Below are 24127 nucleotides of genomic sequence, written 5' to 3'. Positions count from 1 at the left end.
GGGAAGGCACGACAAGTTCATTCAGACTGCGCTGAGCTCGGCTTTCACCTCAGTCTACAGGAATCCAAACAGTTAAAAGGGGACCAGAATAGCTTGCAATTTTATCTTGTATTTGTCAACAGCATCACTGCAACTAAGCTTTCAGGAAATTACCTAGCGCCTCGAGATGCCTCAAAACAACAGCTTGGTTCTCTTGCATAAATAAGTGCATTTCAATAGATTAGAACGTCAACAAAAGTTATCTGTTCCAGTAATTCATTTCAAAAAGTGAAACTCGTGTAGAGTCATTACACACAAGAGTGATACATTCCAGCTTCTGTTCATTTTGATAATGGCTTCTCGTTAGTGACCACTCAGCAAAATTCAATTTATCTGAAAATTTCAAAACAAGATAATGACTATTAAAAGTAAATATTCAATAAAGACATTTTAATTCCATTTTATGGGCTACAAAATTCAAGATAAGACTGATTTGACAGCAGGCATGGTCAACCTGTACAATCAGGGGAAGCCACAGAAGGTCGTTTCTATGAAAGATGGATGTTAAAGTGCTGTATCCAGGGTTATTATGAGGGGAGTTTAGTATAATGAAAAGACGGGATAGAAAAGCGTGCTCAACAATCTTGAGAGGATCGTAAAGCAAAGTCCACTAAAGACTCACAAGATGCGGACTGCAGCTGCTTTAAGAGCCACAGCTGTCCCCAGGACAAGAGCCACAACCATTGCATTTCTTGTTCTAACCCGAAGGAGAAAAATTGACTGGAATGTTCCTCAGTGGTCCAAAGTCCCATTTTCAGATGTAAGTAACATTTGCATTTAATTTGGAAATCAAGTCCCTGAGTCTTGAGGAAGAGCGGAAAGGCTCAGATTCCTCGTTGACTGACGTCCACTGGGACGATTCCACAGTCCTTGATGTTCTGGGTGGCCAGGTGATCTGTTGGTGTTGGTCCTGTGTGTTTTCTGAAATCCAGTGTCAGAGCAGCTGCATTTCAGGCAATTTTAGAGAACTTCATGCCTCCCCCTGCTGCCAAGCTTTATGGAGATGCTGATTTCCTTTTGCAGAAGGACTTGGCACCTGCCCACAACACCTAAAGGATTAGTACCTAGTTTAATGACCATGGTAGCACTATACTTGATTGGCCAGTAAACCCACCTGGCCTGGTAATGAATGCATAAACTGTTCAGTAAATGCACATACTTTACAGTGGAATAACAAATCTCTATCATAAAATAGTTTTAATGGCCCCAATACCGGGTAATTTTCAGAGAAACTGAATTTTGGCTTTACAGACATTAGCCATAATCACCAAAAATACCAAACACTTAGTATATCCTTTTGCATGTAAAATGTTGATTTACTATAAGAGTTTCACTTTTTGTATTAAATGACTGAAATTAATTCACTTCTTGATGAGATTTTAATTTACTGAGATTTAGATGTAAGATAGTTTCTTTGCTTAAACAAAGTAAAAAAAAAAAAAAAAACATTTAGACAACGTTAGTCCAGCAAGACAAATCTGCCCACCTGCTCATCTTATACTTCTTAAGTTAGTCGTAAACAGACTCACTGATTAAAAAAATGGTTAAGCCCCTAGAAGGATACAATCTGAATGTAATATAGAGCAGTAAAAGGTATGTAAATATATCTACAGTGTGTACTAGAGAGAATAAATGGTGACATCACCAGAGGAGTGATGGGGCCATCAGGCAGTTTCCGAAGCATCAGTCAGTCAAAAGGTCACTATGGAGGATGGCTCGTATCATTGGACAGCATTAGCAGGACTTGATACAGGGGATTACATTTTGACCATCCTCCATCAAGGTTAGTGATGACCTCTACGGATGCCCTCATGTCACAGTGTTCGCCTGCGAAATGTCCAGATTTCTGTGCATACCATGCAAAGTGTAAAAAATACAATAAAAATCAAAAATTGACACTTTTTCCAATTCACTGCAAAAAGCAGTTAGAAAATCCAGTCTCTCTAAATCCTGGGCAATTGAAGGATACCACCAACCAGTATCGTGCAAACCAAACCTGTTACCATCTCACGCTCCATATGGCACTGCTAATATTTTGCATTACATCTATATGAGGCCATGTCTGCTGACCATTTGTAAAAATCTAAAATCAGGATCTACCGCCCATCTTCCAGTAAACAATAGCTGACACAAATCACACTGCAAAAAGGGAACTAAGAGTAAGAAACATTTTCCTGAAATTAGTGTATTTGTCCTTGATTTGAGCAGGTAAATAAAATGATCTGCCGACAGAATGAACATTTTGACTCCTAAACTAAGATGATTGGTAGATATACTGCACTTGAAATAAGATGAGATGAGTTGTTCCTATTTTCCTGTGCAAAAGTCTCATTCCATTGGTAGATCATTCAAACTTGCTGCTCAAATCAAGAATTTTACTTAGTTTTAGTTCCCCTTTTTGCAGTGTAAAGAAGAAAATAAAAAATATAGGATTATCTTATGGATTTTCAGATTGTATCATGCAAACCTAATGTAGACCGTTTCAATATCATCTGAGTTTTTGGACCGATTGCTGGACGCTTCGGCAACTGCTCCACTGGGATGATACCACCACTACAGCCCACTGGTGTCTGGTTTAGATCTGCCAGCTCCTTGCTTATTTAATCTGTCACATTGTAGTCCCTGCTTTACTTGTGCACCACAGGATATCCAAATCAGATCATTTGTTCTGGGTGCCTAACTTGTTTTTAATTTTTTTTATTGTATGAACTTTCTAAACACATCCGAACAGTAAGAGGACAACGGTTTCACCTCCACACATATGACTTGAATACGTGAGTTTTCTGAAGAGGGTACACCCCAAACGATACATCTTTAGAACTTGCAGCTGAATAAATGCTGTTATTTTATGCTTAATGTATGGGATACAAGATAAAGTCACTCGCTATACTTTTTTTTTATCAGAAAAGACAGGTTTAGAAAGGTTGTCTGTAAAGGTTTACTACAAGCTATTCACAGCGATATCAGCTCTCAGCAAGGAGACTGGAGTGAACATCATGTAGAGCTTGACATCTGCCTGAACCTACTAAGGCCAACTGAACCAAAGAGGTGTATGTCAGCTTTTAGCAAAAAAACAAATAGTGTTTCATAACATTTCAAACCAAAAAAAAAAAAAAAAAAAAGCAAAGACATAGCACTGAGGAAAGTGAAAACATCATTTTTATCCCTTTAACGGAATCAAACAGAAAACCTTTTTTGATCATTTGGGTCATACTGGCATCAGATTTTAAGGCACAAGTCAAGCTCCAAAAGGAAGGAGAGGAGCATCCACACGAGGCTACCTGTCATCTTCGGGGGAAGCATGTTGGATAAGAATCCTGGGACTCGCCGGACGTCTTCCAGGCAGGGATTGGGAGAAAGATTTTCTACGTGTACACATACAAAATATGTCATCCACATAACATCAGAGTTCAGAGCTAGTCTATTATCACCAAAAACCTGGATTTTAAGACTGAATGCAACCAGCATATACAGCAGAGCAAGGAAGCTTAGTACTTCGTGTTGCGTTCCTTTACCTGAAAGTAACAACAAAAAAAAAGTATTTCCCAATGTTTTGTGTTTTATTTTTAATAGTTCAGAAGACTGCTTTGTGTTTTGGTAGAAAAAAAACATACAAGACACTTCAAGAATGATGAAACCAAACGAAAGGTGAATGTCAGCGCTTAGTGGTGAGTATAAACACAGTGAAGGACAGTGACCCTCAAGTCTTTCAATGTTGACTGAAAGCAAATAATGTGTGACACACTGTGATAAATCTCATCCTATGGCTTGGACAAAGCATCTTGGTGATGTTGGGAGCGGTCTTGTCGGAAATGTGACGGGCTTAGGGCACGTCAAACAGCCAAGCTCAAGACTGGATTGTGAACCTCGCTCATGATTTGATAAACGACATTTAGAAGCCAGAGAAACAGAAAACAGAATAGCAGCTTTGAAACTGAACCAACGGAGTTCACTGAGTGCCATCTGTAAAAAAAAAAAAATATTTACAGCAATGGGAAAAATAAAGAACACCTCATTATTCAATAGTTTGTGCAACCACGCTAAGCATCAATAACTTATTAATGTTCGTTATGTAACGTTTGTCTTTATCACATTGCTTCTGCACATTGAGGTCTGCAGCCATTCACTCATTTATCTCTGCATGGCTCTCCTAAGACCCCACCAAAGCATTTCAATTAGGTAGAGGTCCGAACTTTGACTGGGCCATTGGAACAACATGGCTCTGTTCTCTTTCTGACATTAGCTGTAGATGTGCTGCTGTGTTTTGGGATCCCTGTCCTGTTGATGACCCAATTTGGGTCGAGCTTCTTCCATTGGACAGACGAATTGACTACAGAATACTTTGATATACAAAGGAGTTCATGGTTGACAGATTGACTCAAAGTTGCCCATTAGTTATACCGTATTTTTTCGGACTATAAGGCACATTCAAAATCCTTACATTTTCTCCAAAACTGATATTGCGCCTTATATATGATAACCATTGTGCTAACTGACTGATTTTATGTAGTACAATGTGCTCAAAAATCTGTTAACATGTGTAAGTACGACTTTGGTTAGCACCAAAGTTGCTCCGTTCAATGTATATTCAGAGTATTACGGTACACTGTGTCACTACCTGATAGGACCCCTGAGCTGTCTCCAAGACTGCCTGACTGTAATGGCTAAACTAGAAGTGCATTCATGTAAGGCAGCCCGCACCCGGAGTACATGTTAGCAACAATATCCAAATTAATTCAATATAAAAGTTCCGTTTATTTTGTTATTTATGTTAGAAACAGGGCAGTGTAGTCCAACTACTCTGTCCTCCCAACAGAGACGAATAGCTCTCCCTCCAAGGAGGGGTAGAGTGATATTATAGGACGCAATTTAATGCACCTTACAACCCGGTGCGCCTTATTGAGAGTTGATATGAGGGTTTTTTGCTGATTTGCTGGGGGGGGTGGTCCAAACATGGTGCTGTGCATAATGGGGAAGCATCTAAAGTCCAGTCACATTGTTGTAGAGGTTCTGTGGATAATTCAGATGCAAATTTGCAAACCTAAGTTATATTCCCATGTTGGTTTTAAAGAGTAGAAGCTGTCTCATTTAATCCTTCCAAAATAGCCATACTTGTTCAGTGTTTTATTAATTGTATTGTTGTGACCGTCAATGTTTAACGTGCATGTGTGCCCAACACGTTTTGCTCATAATTCTGAGCCTTACATTGCCTACCCTTGTGGTGAATTTGCTGGGCTATTGGTTCTAGGGAAAACTGGCAATTGTCTTAAATGTTTACCCCTCCAGAATATTAATTTAGACGTGATGGACATCAGATTGCACGGAAATTGATTTACAACCCTTTTCAGATTGATGAGTAGCAAACAGCAGCTCTCTATTACAGCCCCCCCCCTCCCAAATCCAATCATTGAGATCCTGTGTCCTGGACCAAATTGCTGAATTCCCTACTCAGTGTGCAGTCAAGTACTCCAGAGTCCTGCCAATGGCCGGGTAATTTGACTCAGGTGTCTACAGGCAGGGACACATATAAAAGTTGCAGGACACTGGACCTCCAGGAGTGGAGTTGAACACCCTTGCTCTAAGGACATTGCTAATTCTTTTAATCTGGGCATTTTGGTAACATAGACCGTCATACCTTTGTAACTTGCTTTTGAAGAGGCGGTCACACTTGTTGACGATAAATTACTCAAGTTAATTTAATCAGCAGCACTCTTTTTTTTCCACTCAAACAATATGGAAGCAAAAGGGGATGTCCAAAGTTTTCCCATCACTGTACTCTCTGCAACTTAAAATGCAACTTTACCGACTGTGTCTATGTGCAAGAGCTGCAAGAGAAATAAAGAGGTGCCAGACGGGCGAGTGGGGCAAGTGCTAAAGGGAGAAATCTACTTTTAACAATGTGTAGGATCACACAGAGAGGAGGGGACTACAAAAACCAGGAGAAACTACAGGGAACTACAAGGATGGGGTGGGAGCAGAGGCTGGTACCTTTCAGTCTCTGGTGAGGGGGCATGATTGTCTGGAGTGAGACAGTTGGCACTAGCACTCTTAACCCTGTCCAAAGATGGCTGGAGATCACTAGATGCACCACAGCAAAACATGCCATCCAATGGAGGAAGAGAAGGAGAAAGGAAGAGGAGACGAAAGGACAGGACAGAAACAAACACAAAGAGAGACAATGGACAAACAGAAAAAAAGGTTTTTCAAAGAAAGTTTGGTCACATTCCCAAATTTTTAAACCTAAAGCATGACTGTAGGGAAAAGGAAGGGAGTGTGCCTGATTTCTGATAAACTAAGTCTGGGGGGCAAAAAAATTCAATATGTCATGTAAATGCATTTTTTTTTCTGTTTGTGTCTTACCAAAATTTGATCAGATCCCAAGATGGAGTGCCATGTTGCTTTGACCACCTTCAGTTGTATGGCAGCTCAGCTTTTGTCATGCGTGAAGCGTGAAACTGATAATAAATCATGCAAACTATTCTACTATGCCAAAGTTGCTGTGGAGATACTCACGCCAAGGTTTGAACATAGCCTTCCGCCTCCTCCTACTACAATGGGTAGGAGTTTCCCCATTTCCCCAAGTACAAAAACCAAGAGTTTCAAGGACATGAAGCAGTTTCAGTGAAACTATCAGAAATAACAGCAATGTCAGAAAGCTACTCACCAAGCGTACACATTGAGTTTAAGCAGAATAGCTAGTACGAGAAAAAGACTTCTGTTAAATGTATAGTGGACGTTTTTTTTCTGGAAATGTAGGTAAGAAACGCTCAAGTCACTCTTTGAATGACCATCCTACCTGCTCCACTCCTCAAGGAGGGTTTTCTTTCAATTCCGAAAGAACACCGTCCACTATACCTTTTAAGACAGCTACTAATCCAAAGTTTAACTTTAAATTACACAGCTAGAGCTGATTCACCAGCTTTGTAAGATTTGGTGTTATGCTTAGTAGCTAGTTGGCTTTTTACCCCTCCGTTTCGGCACTGGTTTTCACTGTTAAACTTTACAGATCAATAAAAAAGATCAGACTGTTTATCTCACAAAGCTTGGCACAAGCCATGGTAATCTATTATCCCAACATTTGCAATGCTATTCTGTTCCTCCAAGCAGGCACAGTAGAGGGCTCGCCTGCATACAGTGTCAAAACTACATTTAAAGGAAAAATTGTATTACACAAAAGCATTCAAAAGCTAACAGAAATACTTAGCAGCAATACTTGAAGTTACTAGTCTCTACATATTTTATCAATCATATTATTGTGGAATTTTGCTTAAGGTCAAATACAGTATCAGGGTATTCAGGATATTTTCATCCTTGAATTCAATAGACTCTGGAGACGACCAGACTTTCCAGGGTACTAAATATTTAGTGTTGTTTCTCACTTATCAGTTATTTTGAATAAAAGCATTTGTTGGCCACATATGTTGTTAGTAAAATAGTCGAAATTAGCTGTGTAACACTCCATTTAGCCACATGGACTGTGCGGTACAGCGATCGATACTGAAGAAACTGTTAGAAAACATCCAAATAGAAAATGTATTATTTATTTGTGCTTATTTAAAGCATCGGCCTCAAACGGCATTCCTCGAGGGCCGGTGCTCTGTAACTTTAGATGCGTCTCTGCTTTGACACACTGGACTATGTGCTATGAGCTCATTAGCAGAGCTCTGCAGAGCTTGACAGCACGCTAGTGACGTAGTTTAACCATTTGACTCAGGTGTGTAGGGCAAGGGACACATCTAATAGCTGCGGGGCACTGGCCCTCGAGGATTTGAGTTTGACACCACTGATTTAAAGTATAGTGAAGCAGCACCTGATAGACCTACCTGCAAACCTCTTTGAAGGAACCACTGAACAAAAGAGTGATCTCAGATGGCAGTATGTCACTAAACAGGAGCATGCAAGGAACAGATAGAAATGTGAAATGGAGGAATAGGAGTAAGAGGAGAGAGAGTTGATGGAAAAATCCAACAAAACAAAAGAAACGAGGACTTATTAATTTTGTATACAGTGGTACCTGGACCTAGGAGTCTCCCAACCAACACATTTTTCAAGAGGCGATCTCTCACATGTCAATTTGTTATTTGACTTGAGAGCTCAGATTTGGCTTACAAACCAGCTTGTGGCTGCAGGGAATGCAACGGCTAACACTGCAACAAGGTGCAACAAAGCTGCAGACTCAGCAGTGCATGGAGGGTTTGCTTCAAGAGCGATAAAGGAAATATTGGGGATGAGGGAAAAAGCGTCCATATTAAACTCCAAGAAAAAGTTGCAACTGAGCGTGAGCGGGGCTATTTAATGACAACTCCCTAACTCATTTCAGAGACATTCTGAAAGGGGGGATGAAACAGATTTCATTGGACAGGCTTTTACTAAAAACCCCTGCAGATGAAAGTAACGGAAAGCATGGAAGAAAGGGCAAAAATCAGCGGATATGATTGGTAAGTTATTCATTTCAGGCCTTCTCCTGCACCTCCGCATCTACATGTTGTACAGTATACTGTACTGTACTAAATAAAACCAGTTTATTACAATACTTTCTATTGTATTGCGTCTTGACAATACTTTGTTCATTATTTACGAGTACATTTTTCCTATTCAAAACCACGTGACAAAGATATTGCAGTGGGTTTTTTTTGCAGAGTCCATTCCAGACATCTGAATGGGGAAAGTTGATTTCACATGTGGCTAATCTGAATTACGAGCTCTGTGGTGGAACGACTGAAACCCATCAGTCAAGGCACCACTGCATTGTATATTTTTGCACAGCTGATGCAGAATTCACACTTTAGCTTTATTTAATTTGTGTTTTAAAATCAGAACTTAAAAAAACAGTGGTACATCAAGTATTCAAAGTTTTGTGAATATATTTCTATAGAGCCAATCGACTTGAAATTCACACCGGATGTCTGTAACAACTCAAGTAATGCACACATACAAAGAAAAACGCTTACTAAATGGATTTAACATTCAGTATAAATGCCTTTTTGTGGTAGTAACAACTTCAAGACATCCCCCGTATGGAGAAACTAGTCGCACAAGTTGCCCAGGTGTGATTTCGACCCATTCGTACCAGTGAATGTACTGGGGGCTTCTTCTAGGCACTACTAACTGGAATAAAGTCGGGTGATTAACCAACCTATTGTCAGAATGCAGCTTGTGGGCTGCATGCTGAGCCTCCCTTCCTCTCTCTCTTCCCTGTGCAGCCTGATTGGTTTCACCTGTCAGGCTGCAATCATCACTGATCTCTCTCCACCTGTTATCCCCTCCATATATACTCACTTGATTCTGTTCTCGTTGCCGGTCCGTAGTGTTCACTCCTGCTCAGTTTCTGCCAGAACCTTGTGTCAGCTCAGTTGTTTTTGTTCCAGTCAGCCAGAAGACTTTACTTCAGCTTTGTTTTGTTCCAGTCAGCCAGAAGACTTTACTTCAGCTTTGTTTCAGCCCAGCCTCACCCAAGACACTGTTCCGTCCTGCTCACAAGTTCTCAACTCCTGTTCTCAACTCCTGATGTTCCGTCCTGGTCTCAAGTCCTCGGCTCTGATGTTCTGGTCTCAAGGTCTCGGCTCTGATGTTCTGGTCTCAAGTCCTCGGCTCTGATGTTCTGGTCTCAAGTCCTCGGCTCTGATGTTCTGGTCTCAAGGTCTCGGCTCTGATGTTCTGGTCTCAAGTCCTCGGCTCTGATGTTCTGGTCTCAAGTCCTCGGCTCTGATGTTCTGGTCTCAAGTCCTCGGCTCTGATGTTCTGGTCTCAAGGTCTCGGCTCTGATGTTCCGTCAGTCTCTCAGCACTCCTCCTGCCGGCCAGCTTCTGCACCCTACACCTCCGTCTGTTGTAAGACTCTGGGTTCCATCATCATCCATCTTCCACACTGTTTAATAAACTCACGTTTAAGAACTAGCTCTGTGTGTGCGTGCTGTGTCCGGGTTCATCCCAGAAAAATATCATGACACCTATTGTTTCAGATTATTTACAGTGGAATACTGCATATTCTCTATTAATCCTTCGACTACATGAAATATGCCAGTACCATACGTGGAAAAACAGCCCCACAACAAAGAGCTTCTAGCTTCAAACTTCCCTCCTGGTATGGTGGTTTTCGCGTGATGGGCAGTGCCATTTCTCCTCCCAACTGGCTGTGGTGCAACAACATCCCCAGCGGTGAATTCTGCTCTCATCTGACCAGAGTACATTGCCTAAGTTCTAGGGGACAAGCATTGACTTTTCTCGGTGTTCTGATCCAAGCTTTAAACTGTCCTCCACATGCTTTCCCCCCCCCCCCCCAAGAAGTGAAGTCTAGCGCAGTGAGAGTGCATTGTAGCAATACGTAGCGTTTTCACTGAAAAACTGAGAGTCATCTTTGCTCTTAAGCAAAGATGACTCACTTTGACGTTCAGATGTTTGGCAATGAATCTGTAACCAGCGTCATCTGTATTTTTACGATAATTCTGTGAATACCCTGAGACAGCTCTTTGCATTTGCTGGCATTTGCTTTTTGCAAGCTTTTTCTACTTAATCTACACCAGCTGATGAATGGGAGCAAGGTGCTTTCTAAATACTGACAGCTTTCGTCTATCTTATTTGCTTTTCATGCCCTTATGAACCTCAGTTTGATCACCTGCTCAATACTTATTCACCGTGTTGTTTCACCTTCTTACACAAGACAGTGTGCGCTTTGAACTTTTTTGTATATGTGAAAATGAGTTCCCACAGACATCAGGTGTGGATTTCAAGTAAATCTGCCGAGAAAAACTTTGCTGTGTCCAATATTTTTTTTTGCCTCGGAGCAACAGGGCATTTCTGCACATATGCTCTACAGACACCCTGCGTGTCTCTAAAGGTGAAGGAAGTCCACTAGCAAAGCTTTGCAGGTGTAAAGCAAATCAAGAAGAGCGCCAAAAGATGAGCATCCATGCCTGACCCTTTCAGACACAGATCTCCATCAAACACATCTGTGTGTGTGTATGGAGTCTAAAAGCTCCCTCACACATGTCATCAAAGAACACAGATGAGTTCTCAAGAGCTAAACTTACCTTTCTGTCTCTATGCTCACACAGTAAGACCATTGCGGATGCAGCTGCAGAGTATGCACCAGGCAACAAATGATATAACAAATAGGTAAAGTTCCTGTAGGTCAAACGTAAAACTGAAGGCACGACCATACAGCTGAACGGGTTCAATAATCCCTCCAAGCTTCACCCTCAAAGGGGTCTTAGAAGAGCAATGAAATCGAAAGCCTCTGGCGCCCTCTAGTGGACCTGAAGCAGCACTACAGCTAAACAGCCTGGGGATTCCCTCTAATCATTAGGAGTGATTCTAGTTGTGTGTGTGTGTGTTATTTTTAAATAATGCCACTGGGAATCTTTTTTATGGTTCTGAATTCAATTTGGCATCTAATAAGATAAATTGATAAAACTACGCTAAGCAAGCTGTACTTGTCTCTGTCTGAGTCTAAATTTTGTTGTTGGGAAAACGTGTGCAAACTAGGCTATTTTCGGCAAACACGTGAGGCAAAAATGTTACCACATTCAACACAGTGTTACAACTTTGACACTTTTTTAAAGTGAACGTAGTGAGAGAATGAGACAAAACACCAAAGACATGAGAATGCGGCTCATCTGGAACCGATAATGGCAACGACGTGTCAGGACTGGCCAGTTTACCTCGTGTGCAGGCACTCGGCACTTTTGCCTCGCATTGACTGGTGGATCAAGATGACCTCACTGTGGTTACCATGGGGATGGATGATACATGGGGAAATTAACAACAGTCATAGAAGCAGAGGAAGAAGATGATGTGAACAGGAGTCAGGACAGAGAAATTGTTGCTAACTTATTTTTTTTTTTTCAACACATTCAGCAATGGCACAGATTATATTTTAGCTGCAGGGCCGTTCGGTTCTCTTTTAGGATGCAGCGCAAAGTATAAAACGCCGCACTTCACAGCAACAGCACCAAAACACTCGAGACGCAAGTACAGCAGACATGTTTAAATAAAAGGCAAGAAAATGCAAAATAGACGAAGCACATTCACGCCTACACACTCGGAGCAGACTCACAATCATCAGCTAAAAAAAAAAAGCAGATTTTTTAAAAAAAGGAGGCACAATTGATGTCATTTAGTCTAACCATGGTGCCTTGTAAGCATTCAAAGCGCTGATTTTTTTTTTTTTTTTCATATCTTGTCACATCATAACCACAATCTTCATTGTATTTTAATGAGAATCTGATGGATCAATGCAAAGTATTGAGTAACTGTGGATTAATCGTTTTCCCATTTTGTTTCTTCACAAATAATTTCCTGAAAAGTGTGCTGTGTGTTTGTATTTATACCCCTTTACTGTGATACCTCTAAATTAAGGAAGTGGCAAGATTAAAAAAAAGGGATTTTTGAAAGTAATCCTTCATAAAAGTTACGGTAACTACAAAGTTTGCCAATAGCAATGCAGGGTGGACAGTAAACATGTGGAGGAAGGTTAACAGGTCCGATGAGACCAAAATTTAACCTTTTGGCCAACAGACAAAGTTAATAGGGGAAAAGAACATACTCATGGTAGCCGAATATATATGCCTGACACTTTCAGATTTCTATTTGTTAGAAACCTACATCCTTTTGCTTTTATTTTTTCATCTAGGCATTACTTTGTGCTACTTAGGATAAGAAAATCCTGAGCAAATCCACGGAGGTCTGTGGATGTAATGTGGCAAAATGTGAAAAAAAAGGGGCATGAATACTTGTGCAAGGCTCCACATATCGGGGGTGAGAGAGTTCACACGTTTACACAAACCTGTCGTCCAGGTACTCGTCCCCCTGACGCCGGCCTCTGGAGTTGTCGCAGTAGCGGTTCGGAGAACGGGAGCGGCGAGAGTGAGGAAGCTCGTCATCCAAACTCCTGAAAGACAGACGGACCTCGGTCAGGTTGGTGGTCAGGCTGTTGCTGCAGCGGCCTCGACGCAAGCCTCATTTGGCTCAGCCCGTAAAAGCAGAGCTGGCAGCACTGCGTGTTCTGCATCCCGCTGCCATTTCATTAGCAGATGGACTCCGCTTCCTGGCGTCCGATGAAACCTCCTCTTTCCCTCTTTGGTCGCGGCTCTGCTGTCTTACAAGTGGCCGCCGTCCGCAGGGCGACGTGTGAGATATCGGTAAGAATACGAGCATGCACGGTCTTGTCTCGGGCTCTGACCTCTGGGTGGGGACGTTGGGCGCTCGGGAGCGGATGGTGCGCCCCTGCTCCTCGCGGTGCGGGGACACGGAGCGGGAGCGGATGTGATGGGAAGGCGTCCTCTGCTGATCGGGCACCTCCAGGGTGGATGTGGATTCCCGTTGCCTCTCTCTGCCACGCCCGTCTGCTGCTTGGCACAGTGGGATTATGGACATGCAGGAATACCCAATCAGAGGTCAAGCCGGATATACAGATGAAAGGTTTTCGCATCAAATACGAGGATCTATTCCATTTGTTTTATGTAGTTCAAATGTTATGAATGCAGAGCAATCTCAGACGATTGAAGTGTTCTGTTGTGCATCCTTAAGGATTCTTCTCAAAGTGACAATTTTGACATTTTACCATTCATTGCTTTGCAGGATATTTGCAGAAAAGAAAAAAAAAAGGGAAAAAAAGGAAAGGGAAAAAAAGGGAAAAAAGGAGAAAAAAACAACAACAACAAAAAAACACAAAAAAAAAAAAAAAAAAGATATATTTCATAGAAAGACACCGGATCAGCCGTGTTAAAATTGCAGTTTTGTGAGATGTTGAAACAAACAATCAAACAAAAGCCACAAGACTGAAGCTCTTTACAACTTGAACATCACATGTAACAATAAAGGTTCTGCTGAAAGTCAAAGAAACCAGTTAGGAGGCAAAACATTTTACAAAAGCACAGCAAACTGTTTGCATCATAAGCTATTATCGTCATTGTCAAGCAAGTGACAAACTTGGTAGAGCTTGTTAATTTGCATATAGATATTAGGTATTTCACAAAAACGTCCAAAATTAGGTATAATTAGCAATATTGGGAATGACTTCGACCACTAGATGGCAGCAAAGTGTTTTCGAAATGACGTTTGAGTAAGTGGAATCGGCACCAGCTGCCATTTGAGGGACACATATAACACCTTAGATCTGGCGTGTCCTGGAAAGATACTGTCCTGCAGATATTAGTTGCATCCCTGCTCCAAAAAACTGAATCAAAAGGTTGAATTCCCTCAGTCAGACCTGCATAGGCCTGGAAATTAGTCGTTTATTTGATGCAGCGGTGTCAGAGAAGGGATGCATCTAAAAGTTGTAAGATAGTAGTACCAAGTCCCAAGGACTGGACTTGGGAACCCCAGCTCAAACCCCAAGTGGTATGAGGTGAGTTTGAGTTAGACTAAAAGAGGTAAATTATTTAATAATCAATGACAGTATGAACTCAAAAAGATTGGATGCTAGAATCGAATCAAAAAGTGCTTCAACAAAGTATTAAGGATACAAAAGATTTTGCAGGGGCCATATATAAATCAGATTGTCTCCATTGCATTTTTTTTCTTTTTTTTCTCTCGTTTTGGCCCAGACATATTTGTGATGCGTCTGCATAACCTCAAAAACAAAATTTCACTTCGCAAGTAGCCAAGAGAACCCCCTAAACGCGAACAAACAAAAAAAAAAAAAAGAAACACTGAAAGCTCTTGGGGGGCTGTGCGTGTAAACACAAGAAAGGGTCCCCACCCACCTTTAGAGACTACTGCTGTATGCTCATCAAACTCAGGCTCTGTTACACGCTGAGAACCTAAACAGTCATAAATACACACACACATGCACACAGAGATACGTGATTGCACTACAGACGTACAGATGCACAGATTCCTGGTAGAGAGGAAGCAGCAAGGAAGGCTGATAAAAACAAGACATTAACGCCGAGACATTCCTGTGACACACTTTGCTTCACAACACGAATACCACACACACACACACACACACACACACACACACACACACACACACAGATGGGAAATATGACAGGTTTAAAAAAAACACGTGTGAAGAGTTTCGCAGGCTCAGACTCACGCTGCAGCTTCTTGCCAGGGGCGTCTGCGTGTCGTCTGGGCAGGAAGGGGGAGGGCCGGGGCAGCGGGATCGATGAGACGTCGTGGGTTTGGAGGGGATACCAGTGAGGTTTGTCGTCGAGTAAGGCCGTCTCCAGCTCGATCAAGATCTGTTCAGGTAAAAAGAAGAGAAGCTGTTCGCTGCGGCTGTTCGCCAATTTGACCAAAGCTTTTTGCATGTTGAGACACATTCTGACGTTCAAACGTTACAGTCCACTATCAAGCGCACCGAGGCGTGAAACACTCTAGCTGCCACGAAAGCATTCAAAATGAGATTTAGCAGGCCGATGCGGACTCTTTGATCATCGGCTCCGTGAAAACAGGAGTTTAGGGAATGTGTTTTTCTGAAGAAAACGCGCGTGGAAACATCCTGCCAGCGAAAAAACATCAGCATTGACCTCAGATAACCAACTGTTGCTGCCTTTCAGTCTGGAGGGGATATTAGGTCATTTCCAAAGACACTGAAGTCCATCATCCTTTAGTCTTCTCACTAGAGCAGGGGTTACCAACATGGGGCCGTGGGCATAAAGTAGCCCCCGAGGACCACATGTGGGGCCCACGAGCCTATACTAGAAAAAGCACAATGGCGTACCGCGCACGTGACGTCACCGACTCAAGAGCAATGCCCCTTTTGCCGCTTAGGTAGGACATACAGGTAGAGAACACCCTTAGCAACCAGCCATTACACGCACAACAGAACCAGGGATATGACCGACTTTGCAGCCGTTAAACTTTCCCAAGACGATGTTCCAGGCGCACGGATTACTGACCGCACTGTCGAAGAACACACCAACCTTCAGCTCAAACGATGGCTTGAGTGTCGAGGGCTAAAAAGACCGGAAAACGAGCCGAGTTGATCGAACGGTAAGCTTTGGGTTTTTTTTCTGCGCGGCGATCATGGCGTCGTCGGACGTTTTTTTGTTTGTAATCACCGTCCAGGGATCGGTATATGTTTAATGTTTGTCTTATTTGAAATGTTTTTGAGTAAGCTATCCTGGTAGCAGGGTATCATGTTAGCGCCTGCTACCATGATAGCCTATATGCTATCATGGTAGCAGGCGCTTCATTATTAACATGTCGGCCACCAAAATACTCTTACCTGTTCACTACTTGATGTCGCTGGAATTGAGTCAGGATGTTCTTCGGTTGTGGCCCTTTCCTCCGACAAAATGCTTGCTACATATGTAGGGGAATTTGGTAACTTTTTCCGGGTTGAACTGTTGTGTAGGCTGACCGCACCGGTGTAGCCTGCGCACGCATTTCTCCTTGGCAGTCTTGAAGAAAACATCCTTCATATGCGGCCGATCAGCGTACCTCGAGTCGCTGTTGCACGTTCCATAGCAACAATGTTTAAAAACCAGGGTCTTAGATTTGGAAAAAGCAGTCGTTTACCGAGTAAAACCAAGGCTAACGCACGTCTCTTTTACAGCGACACAGCGGCGGACTATGCAAGCTTGCCCTACTGTGTACCACGTGATGTGACGTCATCGTGATGTTACGTTTCTAAAAATAGCTCGCTCGCGGTACGCCATTCAACAGTCAGCTGCATCTAAAACTTTGTTTTATTCCTGCTTATTCACACTTGCATTTATGTAGATTTAAAAAATTACAATATTTATAACAAAGCATGAAAAATACGTTTATTTGACATAACATTAAGGTGAAATCTGATAGCCTCGTGAGACCATCCTGATCTCGCGAGCTTTCAAGGTTTCACTCGCAGATCAGTCTGGCTACTCTCCGTTAAAGAAAATTTGGAGCCATTCACCAAACGAACGTCCAATCAGCGTTGGCTTTGAGGCGGGTTGAGGTGTGACGCAACGAGAAGCGTGACAGTTCAGTCTAAAGAACATGGCGGCTTCAGCCGATGAAACTAGCGTTAGCGCGGCTATCGAGCAAGTTTTATCGGAATTACAGAGTATTTCTTTGCTGAAAGAAGAGCAAAACACTGCTCTGGAGACTTTTCTCAGAGGAAAAGATGTTTTTGCTCTTCTCCCGACTCGTTTCAGCAAGAGCTTGTGTTTTCGTCGTCGCTGTTAGTACATCATATGCTTCGTTGATCTGATTGGTTTATTTGGCCCGTCTATCACCAACATAGGCAAATCAGCTAACCAGTATTTTCGTCCCTTCCCAAAATTACTTCAACGGAAGGTTTCCAGATGGATATGCGGAGCAAATCCATCTGGCGGAGTCAGGTTAGAAATCTGACTCTTCTAGGTCAACGGTCAGTACTGGTAGCCCATTATATGACACAATACCAATGAAGTAGCTCTCAGTTTGAAAAAGGTTGGTGACCCCTGCTCTGAAGTTTACAAAGTTGCATCTCAACGAACCACAAGAATGCTGGTTGCCCATCTGGAGGAAAGTGCAAACACAGCATATAAGCTCAAAAACCTCATACCAATTGCCAAACACGGTGTTGGAAGGGTAATGATTTGAGATTGTTTTGTATCTTACACCCAGTGAATCAACCATGAATCAAGGCATGGTTATTCATATAGCACTTTTCAGTAACAAGACGATTCTAAGGGCTGTCCATGAAGCGTCCGTTGGACAGCTGAAGCTGGGCCCAATCTAGGTCATCAAAAGGACAATGAACCCAAACAGACCAGTAAATCTGCAACAGAAGAGCTTTAAAAGTACAGAATTGAGGCATTTCCAGGCCTCAAGCGGATTTAAATGCTGCGCTGGGACTTTTGGAGAGCTCCATTTTCTGCAGAACGCTATAAATAAAATGAGCATCTGTGTGGCTTTAAGAACAAACTGTAAGGAATCAAAGAAAGGCTTTAACCTTCATCTCTAAATGGAGTTTTCGACTTTGCGTTAAAGTGCTGTGCAGGGTACCTCTCCCATAAAGGTGCTGTCCTCCTCGGGTGACCTGGGTTGGTCCCACACGGTCAGCTCCAGCATGTGGTTGCGGAAATCCCTGCGATGGACGTGGGTGTAGACGAAGGTCTGGTTCCACTTGGGCTCGCAGGTCTTCTTCATCGTTTTTGTCCTTCGTTTGCTTTTGTCACTGCATAAAACAGTACAGCTACAAAGCTGAGGAACATTTCACTTCCAGAGGACATGCACAGTGTATCCTCTAGGTTAAAAATAAAACTTTAGACCATCTCTGCACACTATCAGAATGAGACTTCAGAAACCTAAGAAGTACACTGAAAGTGAGTAATGTGAGTCCCCTGAGACGGTTGGCTGGCCTACCTGCGGTCAGGGAGGAAGTACATCTTTACATATGGACTCCTGGGGCGTCCGTCAGGCCGAAGAGGAAGCTCCGCAGCCTGCAGCACGTTGACTATTAGCTGGTGACCCACTTTGTCGTACCACAGCTTCACCTGGATAGGAGATGCACAGAAACACGCGTTGGTTTAAAAAAGGCTGACGCGGCCCAGGACTGTCACAGTGCCAACAACTCACCGATAGCTGCCCGGGCATCAGCTGAGGAGCATCTCGGAGCATCCCAGGACTGGAGGGAGACAGGACATTTAAAGATGGTCTCTCCATCTTCTGGGACTCAAAAGAACTGGAACCTGCTAGGAGAAGAAATGTTATGGTTACAATCCAAAGAGGAGGGAGAGCAGCTGTATTTAAATGGTGGCACAAAACGCAGAGTGGCAGGCGAGAAACAATATCCCAAAATATGTTTAACATTTAGAAATAGTAGTTTTCATAAAAAAACTGTTCAAGAAGGAGAACGGAGCCTAGTCTTTCATGATGACTCACTTTAAGTCATGCAGGCTTCGATATTGCAGTGATGGTGTGTTTTATGCCGTATCACAGGCTATATATGATTAAATGCACAAGAACCGCTGACTCCAAACCCCCATAGTAAAGAGTAAAGCTGTAACGGTACAAGCATTTGTCCTGAATTGTCACAGCTTTCAGAAGGATAATACATCATAAGCTATCACCGCCCTCGTCCTGAAGAGATTTTATTATTACTCTGTGTCAAGTTTCACAACAGAAAATAAGAAGATGAAGATAATATCTAAGGTTCTCCGCACCAACGCAATGCTAGAATGCCTGATAATGACGACTCGCAGGAGTGAGAAAAACTCCAGCTTGCTTTGTAACAATTAGCAATGTGGTAAAGTTTTACAGTGAAGACTGAGGGTGGAACATATGGAAACACCAAAAGGGACATAATTCATGTGCTTTTCAACTCCATGTCGGGGCATAAAAAAACAGACACAAATACTAAGAAAAATCCTTGATACTTGTTACCATTTTCACTACAACAGCAACGTATTTTAAAGGCACAGCACTATTTCTGGTTAAAAGCACTAGATATGATTCATTACAATATGACAAACTCCTCTTTTACTCCCTTTATTAGGGCAAAACCGATTAGTAGGGGACAATTCAACCCCATCCGTTAGAGAAATATATGATTAAAGTGTAACTTCCTTGTTTGGCTAAACAGCAGCCAAGAAAACACTTTTCTTATTTTATTCTAACTGCTCATCTTTAGCGTGCAACTGTGTGCTTCCATTTGCCTGCCAATCTGCCAACGATAGAAATAAATGTATTTACTGAGAGGCATATAGAAAATTATTCTAAACTAAAACAAATCTTGCCTCAAATCAAGCTTAGATTTGGTGCAAACAGAACATACATTTTTCATTGTAAACAGAGTTCTGGTCCATGTAAATATAGTCAGCTGCAACCCCTGCACAATTTCTGCCTTTCTGGTAATTTTGCAGAATATTTTCTTCAGAGATCCTTTCCAGCAGCAGGGTGGGCTCAGTGTTGCCAACTTAGTGACTTTTCAGACCCCTTTGGCAACTTTTTTTTTTTTTTTTTAAACGCAACTAGTGACAAATCCAGTGACTTTTTTAGCTACTTTAGCAACTTTATGTGAAAGCACCAAACTGCCGTTACCATCTTGAGGCAGCAGCTTGTGCTGCTGTGAGACCCTCCCCATAGAAAATGCATGAAACATACACAAAGCTGCCTGGATTACAAAGCGGGGTATAAATATAATGTAAATTTAGTTTTTAATCCAGTCTCCCCCCCCCCCCCCCCCCAAAAAAAAAACGTTGCACTAAAACAATTCCCTGAGTTTGATTCACACACAGCTTGAATCGCTTATTCTACTTGTTCACTTTGTGCCTCTGATAACTGTATTTTTTTAGTAAAATCTGACGCATGTAGTGTGGATTCAGGCAATGTATAAATATTCATGCGTTATTTCATTCAAGTTCATTTTAGTACCAAACATATTTAGAGTGGTTTTAATCACGCTTTTGCCTTGCCAAAAGCTTCTCTTTCCTACATCCTGGGTCACAAGTACAAGAACAAATATGCAAATTAGGCGATGACGTCATCAGACTTTTGAGACAGCCAATAGAAACTTTCCTAGCTTAGGAGTTGGCAACAGTGGGTGGGTTGCGACAGGCTACTGTTTTTTTCACCTCCAATTGTCAGCTTCCGCCTGGCACCTCCATAATGTGTCATTATTAGCCATATTAGCCTCCAAAGGCATTATAACTAAATGGAAAAATAATGGAGGGGGAGAACTGCTTTGTTTCATTGCTTTCATTATTTGTTAGCATACAGAGCCGTCAGCTGATCATCATTTTCCTACGTTGATTCGTACAACAACAGAATCTCCACTCCATCACCACGCTGTCCGTGAAGCTAATATTTAAACAGATAGCATTAACTTATGTCATTTGGGAGGTTTACTACGTCACTGTTGCAGATCCAGGAGGTTTACTGATCTTTTTAGTGCATCAATGTCAGAGCGTTAGCTTGTAGCGTTAGCTTATTGCCTTCTTTTGACAACCCAAATAAGTATGTCATCAGAATTTGAATAAGCAGCACCTGATAGTTGAACAATGTTACATCTGGGGAGTGTTTAGCTTCTTATTAGTTAAATGTTCTTTAATTTTTTTAGATTGGGACCAGCTGTTCAGTTCTATTTTTGTCTTTTATTTTGAACAAGGTTAGAGCAAAACTGAAAGAAATGTGCGAATTACTTCTTAGTTCTTAGATTTGTCTCATTACTTTATGGTATTTAAAGATACAGCGAGTTAGGATCAGGGCAGGATGCAATGTACCTATTACCATAAAAGACACAAACTCCCATTAGCCCAAATCTTATAATCTGTTAGTTGACTAGTTACATTAATAGAACGATTTTGACTACTGAGACATGTTTAAAGAGACAAAGAAAGAAGCAGGTTAGAGAGGATGCTTACTGGATTCTAATGGAGGGTGGGACGTGTCGGGGATTCTTGGGATATCACTGAAAGAGAGTGGAGAGCAAAACACCCATTACCCACACGTAGGTCTCCAGGAAAGTTCAGAACATCAGAAATCAAACTGACAAAATAAATGCATGCAAGCATTTAAAAGAAAATAGCTGCACTGTAATATACATGTTTTTTTTTTTTTTTGCTCAGATGGAAAGTATCATGGAGAAGCAAAGGGGAAGATGTGAGGCATGCTCCTCTTGTGGCTGCAGTGTTTCCCTGACTCATTCACACATTTCTGGATGCCTTGACGTGAGCTGAGATAGAACTGGACAGAAAATCCAGTCGCTCAGTTCTGTCAACAGCACCTTTCCTCCCTCTTCCGCCGCCCATGGGAAACATCAGTATTTACTGCACCAGAAAGAAAAATCAGCAAGCTGTGAAGCACTTATCAGTGTGAATTTTAAATTTCAGATTAAGTTTTCAAAAGGGTCAAATATGAGGCCGCTGTTGGATTAATAAAGTAATGGTCAAAAGAAAGTACCGCCTATTTTATTTTATTTATTTTTTTTTTTTGCAAAGGCTTTGACGTATAAGCCATGTAAAAAAAAAGGCTTAAGATTAGCTAAACACTAGCTACATACAATATGTGTAATATTGATTGTATATGTAGTTATTGTTATTTTTCAAACTTATGTATTTTTATTGTATTTTCTACGTCTTATATGTTTTTTTGGACTTTTGTCAGTTTTATATGAAGCCGGGGTGAGATACCTTTGCCTGAAAGCTGAATTCTTGCAATATTTGTGCGTTCATAAACACACGAGAATCCATCTTGTCCCGCCCCCTGAGTGGAACCATGAACCACCACTCTATACGATTATATAGAAATCTGCACATCTCTTTAAGTCATCTCAATCCATCAAAATTCCTTTACTTTTACACTAAGTCATATAGTTTCACCGCAGTTCAATTAAACTGAGTCTGGCCTCTGATTGGCCCTTTGTAACACGCTGAGTCTTTTTCCTGTCATTAGGATGTAGATTTGCAGCTGTGCCTGCAATCATTGTCTTGTTGGTGGCCAACTATGAGATGGACTCATTGTCCTTCTGACTTCATCCAGGTTATGTGCTTGCAAAGCAAACCCCTCAGCCTTCCACCACCATGCTTAACATTGGTAGGGGGCGTTGGTCTTTTCACAAAGCACTGAGAAATCATGATGTCTTCTTCTTGTTAAACATTCTTCAAGAAGGTTTGGACGTAGCTGCAAATCTAAGCTGTGCAGCAAGATTTTCTGCAGATAAGCGGTTTCCTTCTGGTCCAAAATATGCAGTATTGGTTAGTATGTTTTTTTTTTACTGTTCAGTCACTGTTGCCCACAAAAAAAAACATTCAAATGAGTTTATTTATGAATGAATAAATCAAATTGGTTTCCCAATTCTATTGAGGAACTTAAGGAAATCAGAATTAGCTTTACTGACCAAGATTGTGTGCACTGAAAAGAGGATTTTACAAGCGTACAGTGTACAGACATTAAGTCTAAATATATATCCTTTAGAATAATTAAATCCGTACACCCAGCAGCCAGTAAAACGCACCCGTATAAATCGTGTCCTAGTATATACGCTTCAAAGGCAGAGCATTTATAACAGCCGGGCAAAACTATAACAGCCAAACTGTACGTTCCAATGCATTTGTTTTCCAAATAAAAACCAAATATAAAACTGATAAGTGTTTCATGAACTATGGGTTGCTTCTGAGATCATTCCAAAACAAAAAAAAATATAAAGATATGTAAGTCAAAGATAGTAAAATGGTTTGCTGTATGACTCCCAATGTTCCAGCAGAGCGCATCAGTCACAGAGATGTTGAAGGTTTCAATTTTCTGCACAGGCAACCTGAACTCTTGCAAAAGCGTGGCTAAAATGATGAACGTTTCCCAGGAGCCATTTTGGATCCCATAACGTGAACTTAGTAGAGAACTTTTTTTTAAAAATCTATTTACTTACTTATTACTCAAAATTTTACCAGTGTCCAGCCGTGCTAAATAATATTCAGAGCAGTACATTAGGAGATACAAAATGGCACCTGAAAAGCCAAAAAAATACTTTCAGTGAGAGGACTAAAGGTTCCTTTTTACAAAACAAATAAAAAAAAAAACTGAATTACTTACTGATATTTTCTATAAACCCTTCGTGAGTGTTTGGAAAGAAAGTATTAGATTCAAAATTTCAAATATTTTCCTCCTGCTAGAATACGAGGTTAAATCTGACTCAGCGGAAATATGTAATATGCAGCATCAGCACAATCCAAACAACATAAGTTATCACAAAACCACCATACTTATGGAACTGGGAGAGATTCCTTTAGTTTTAAAGCATACGGTATATTCTGACACCCAGAACCCTTAATCGCTCAGAATTCAAACGTGTACTCCTATCTTCTATCTAATCAAAATACATTAAACTAAAAGATTTAGAATCTGTAAGTTCACAATGCTATTTCTCATATTTTACAAGCCCGATGCAGCAGTCAAACATTTACATCCATGTAGCAGTTTAATTCACTTTCAACCCCTTTGTTCTTAGCTTAGCTAGTGTTCAGCCGTGCTTGTTCATAATCAGTTCTTGCAGTGTTTGCTGGTGTTTGCGAGAATACAGAGAGATATTTAACTCAGAGCTGGTCCGCTGAAAAGTAAAAATGAGAAGTTTGTCTCGGCGCAAGAATCAAATGGAATATTTTCGAAGAAAAATACAAGGAAATATTGGTCTTCAAGGCAATTTTCAATATGATTTCTACCGAAATGTCGTAGTG

The 24127-nt window shown here is 41.4% G+C and overlaps 1 protein-coding gene across 6 annotated transcripts in view; it reads right to left on the bottom strand.

Annotated features, from left to right (window-relative positions):
* Positions 1 to 24127, bottom strand: part of LOC105934839 (regulating synaptic membrane exocytosis protein 1) — a 119338-nt gene that overhangs the window by 17248 nt on the left and 77963 nt on the right. For 2 of the 6 annotated variants that reach the window (XM_036125836.1, XM_012875011.3), the window contains 12 exons: positions 23487 to 23504; positions 21320 to 21366; positions 18534 to 18649; positions 18321 to 18451; positions 17961 to 18132; positions 15079 to 15226; positions 14744 to 14800; positions 13219 to 13384; positions 12823 to 12927; positions 11699 to 11758; positions 6028 to 6117; positions 3321 to 3404 (listed from right to left, as the gene is read on the bottom strand). In XM_036125836.1, coding sequence (XP_035981729.1) covers positions 3321 to 3404; positions 6028 to 6117; positions 11699 to 11758; positions 12823 to 12927; positions 13219 to 13384; positions 14744 to 14800; positions 15079 to 15226; positions 17961 to 18132; positions 18321 to 18451; positions 18534 to 18649; positions 21320 to 21366; positions 23487 to 23504 — 1194 coding nt within the window. The remainder of the gene's footprint in view (positions 1 to 3320; positions 3405 to 6027; positions 6118 to 11698; positions 11759 to 12822; positions 12928 to 13218; positions 13385 to 14743; positions 14801 to 15078; positions 15227 to 17960; positions 18133 to 18320; positions 18452 to 18533; positions 18650 to 21319; positions 21367 to 23486; positions 23505 to 24127) is intronic. The other 4 variants (XM_036125837.1, XM_036125839.1, XM_036125838.1 and 1 more) reach the window with 4 other exon arrangements.

This window comes from Fundulus heteroclitus, chromosome 22 (genome assembly GCF_011125445.2).
Source record: "Fundulus heteroclitus isolate FHET01 chromosome 22, MU-UCD_Fhet_4.1, whole genome shotgun sequence".
NCBI lineage: Eukaryota > Metazoa > Chordata > Actinopteri > Cyprinodontiformes > Fundulidae > Fundulus > Fundulus heteroclitus.
This window is presented reverse-complemented; position numbering and strand designations above follow the sequence as displayed.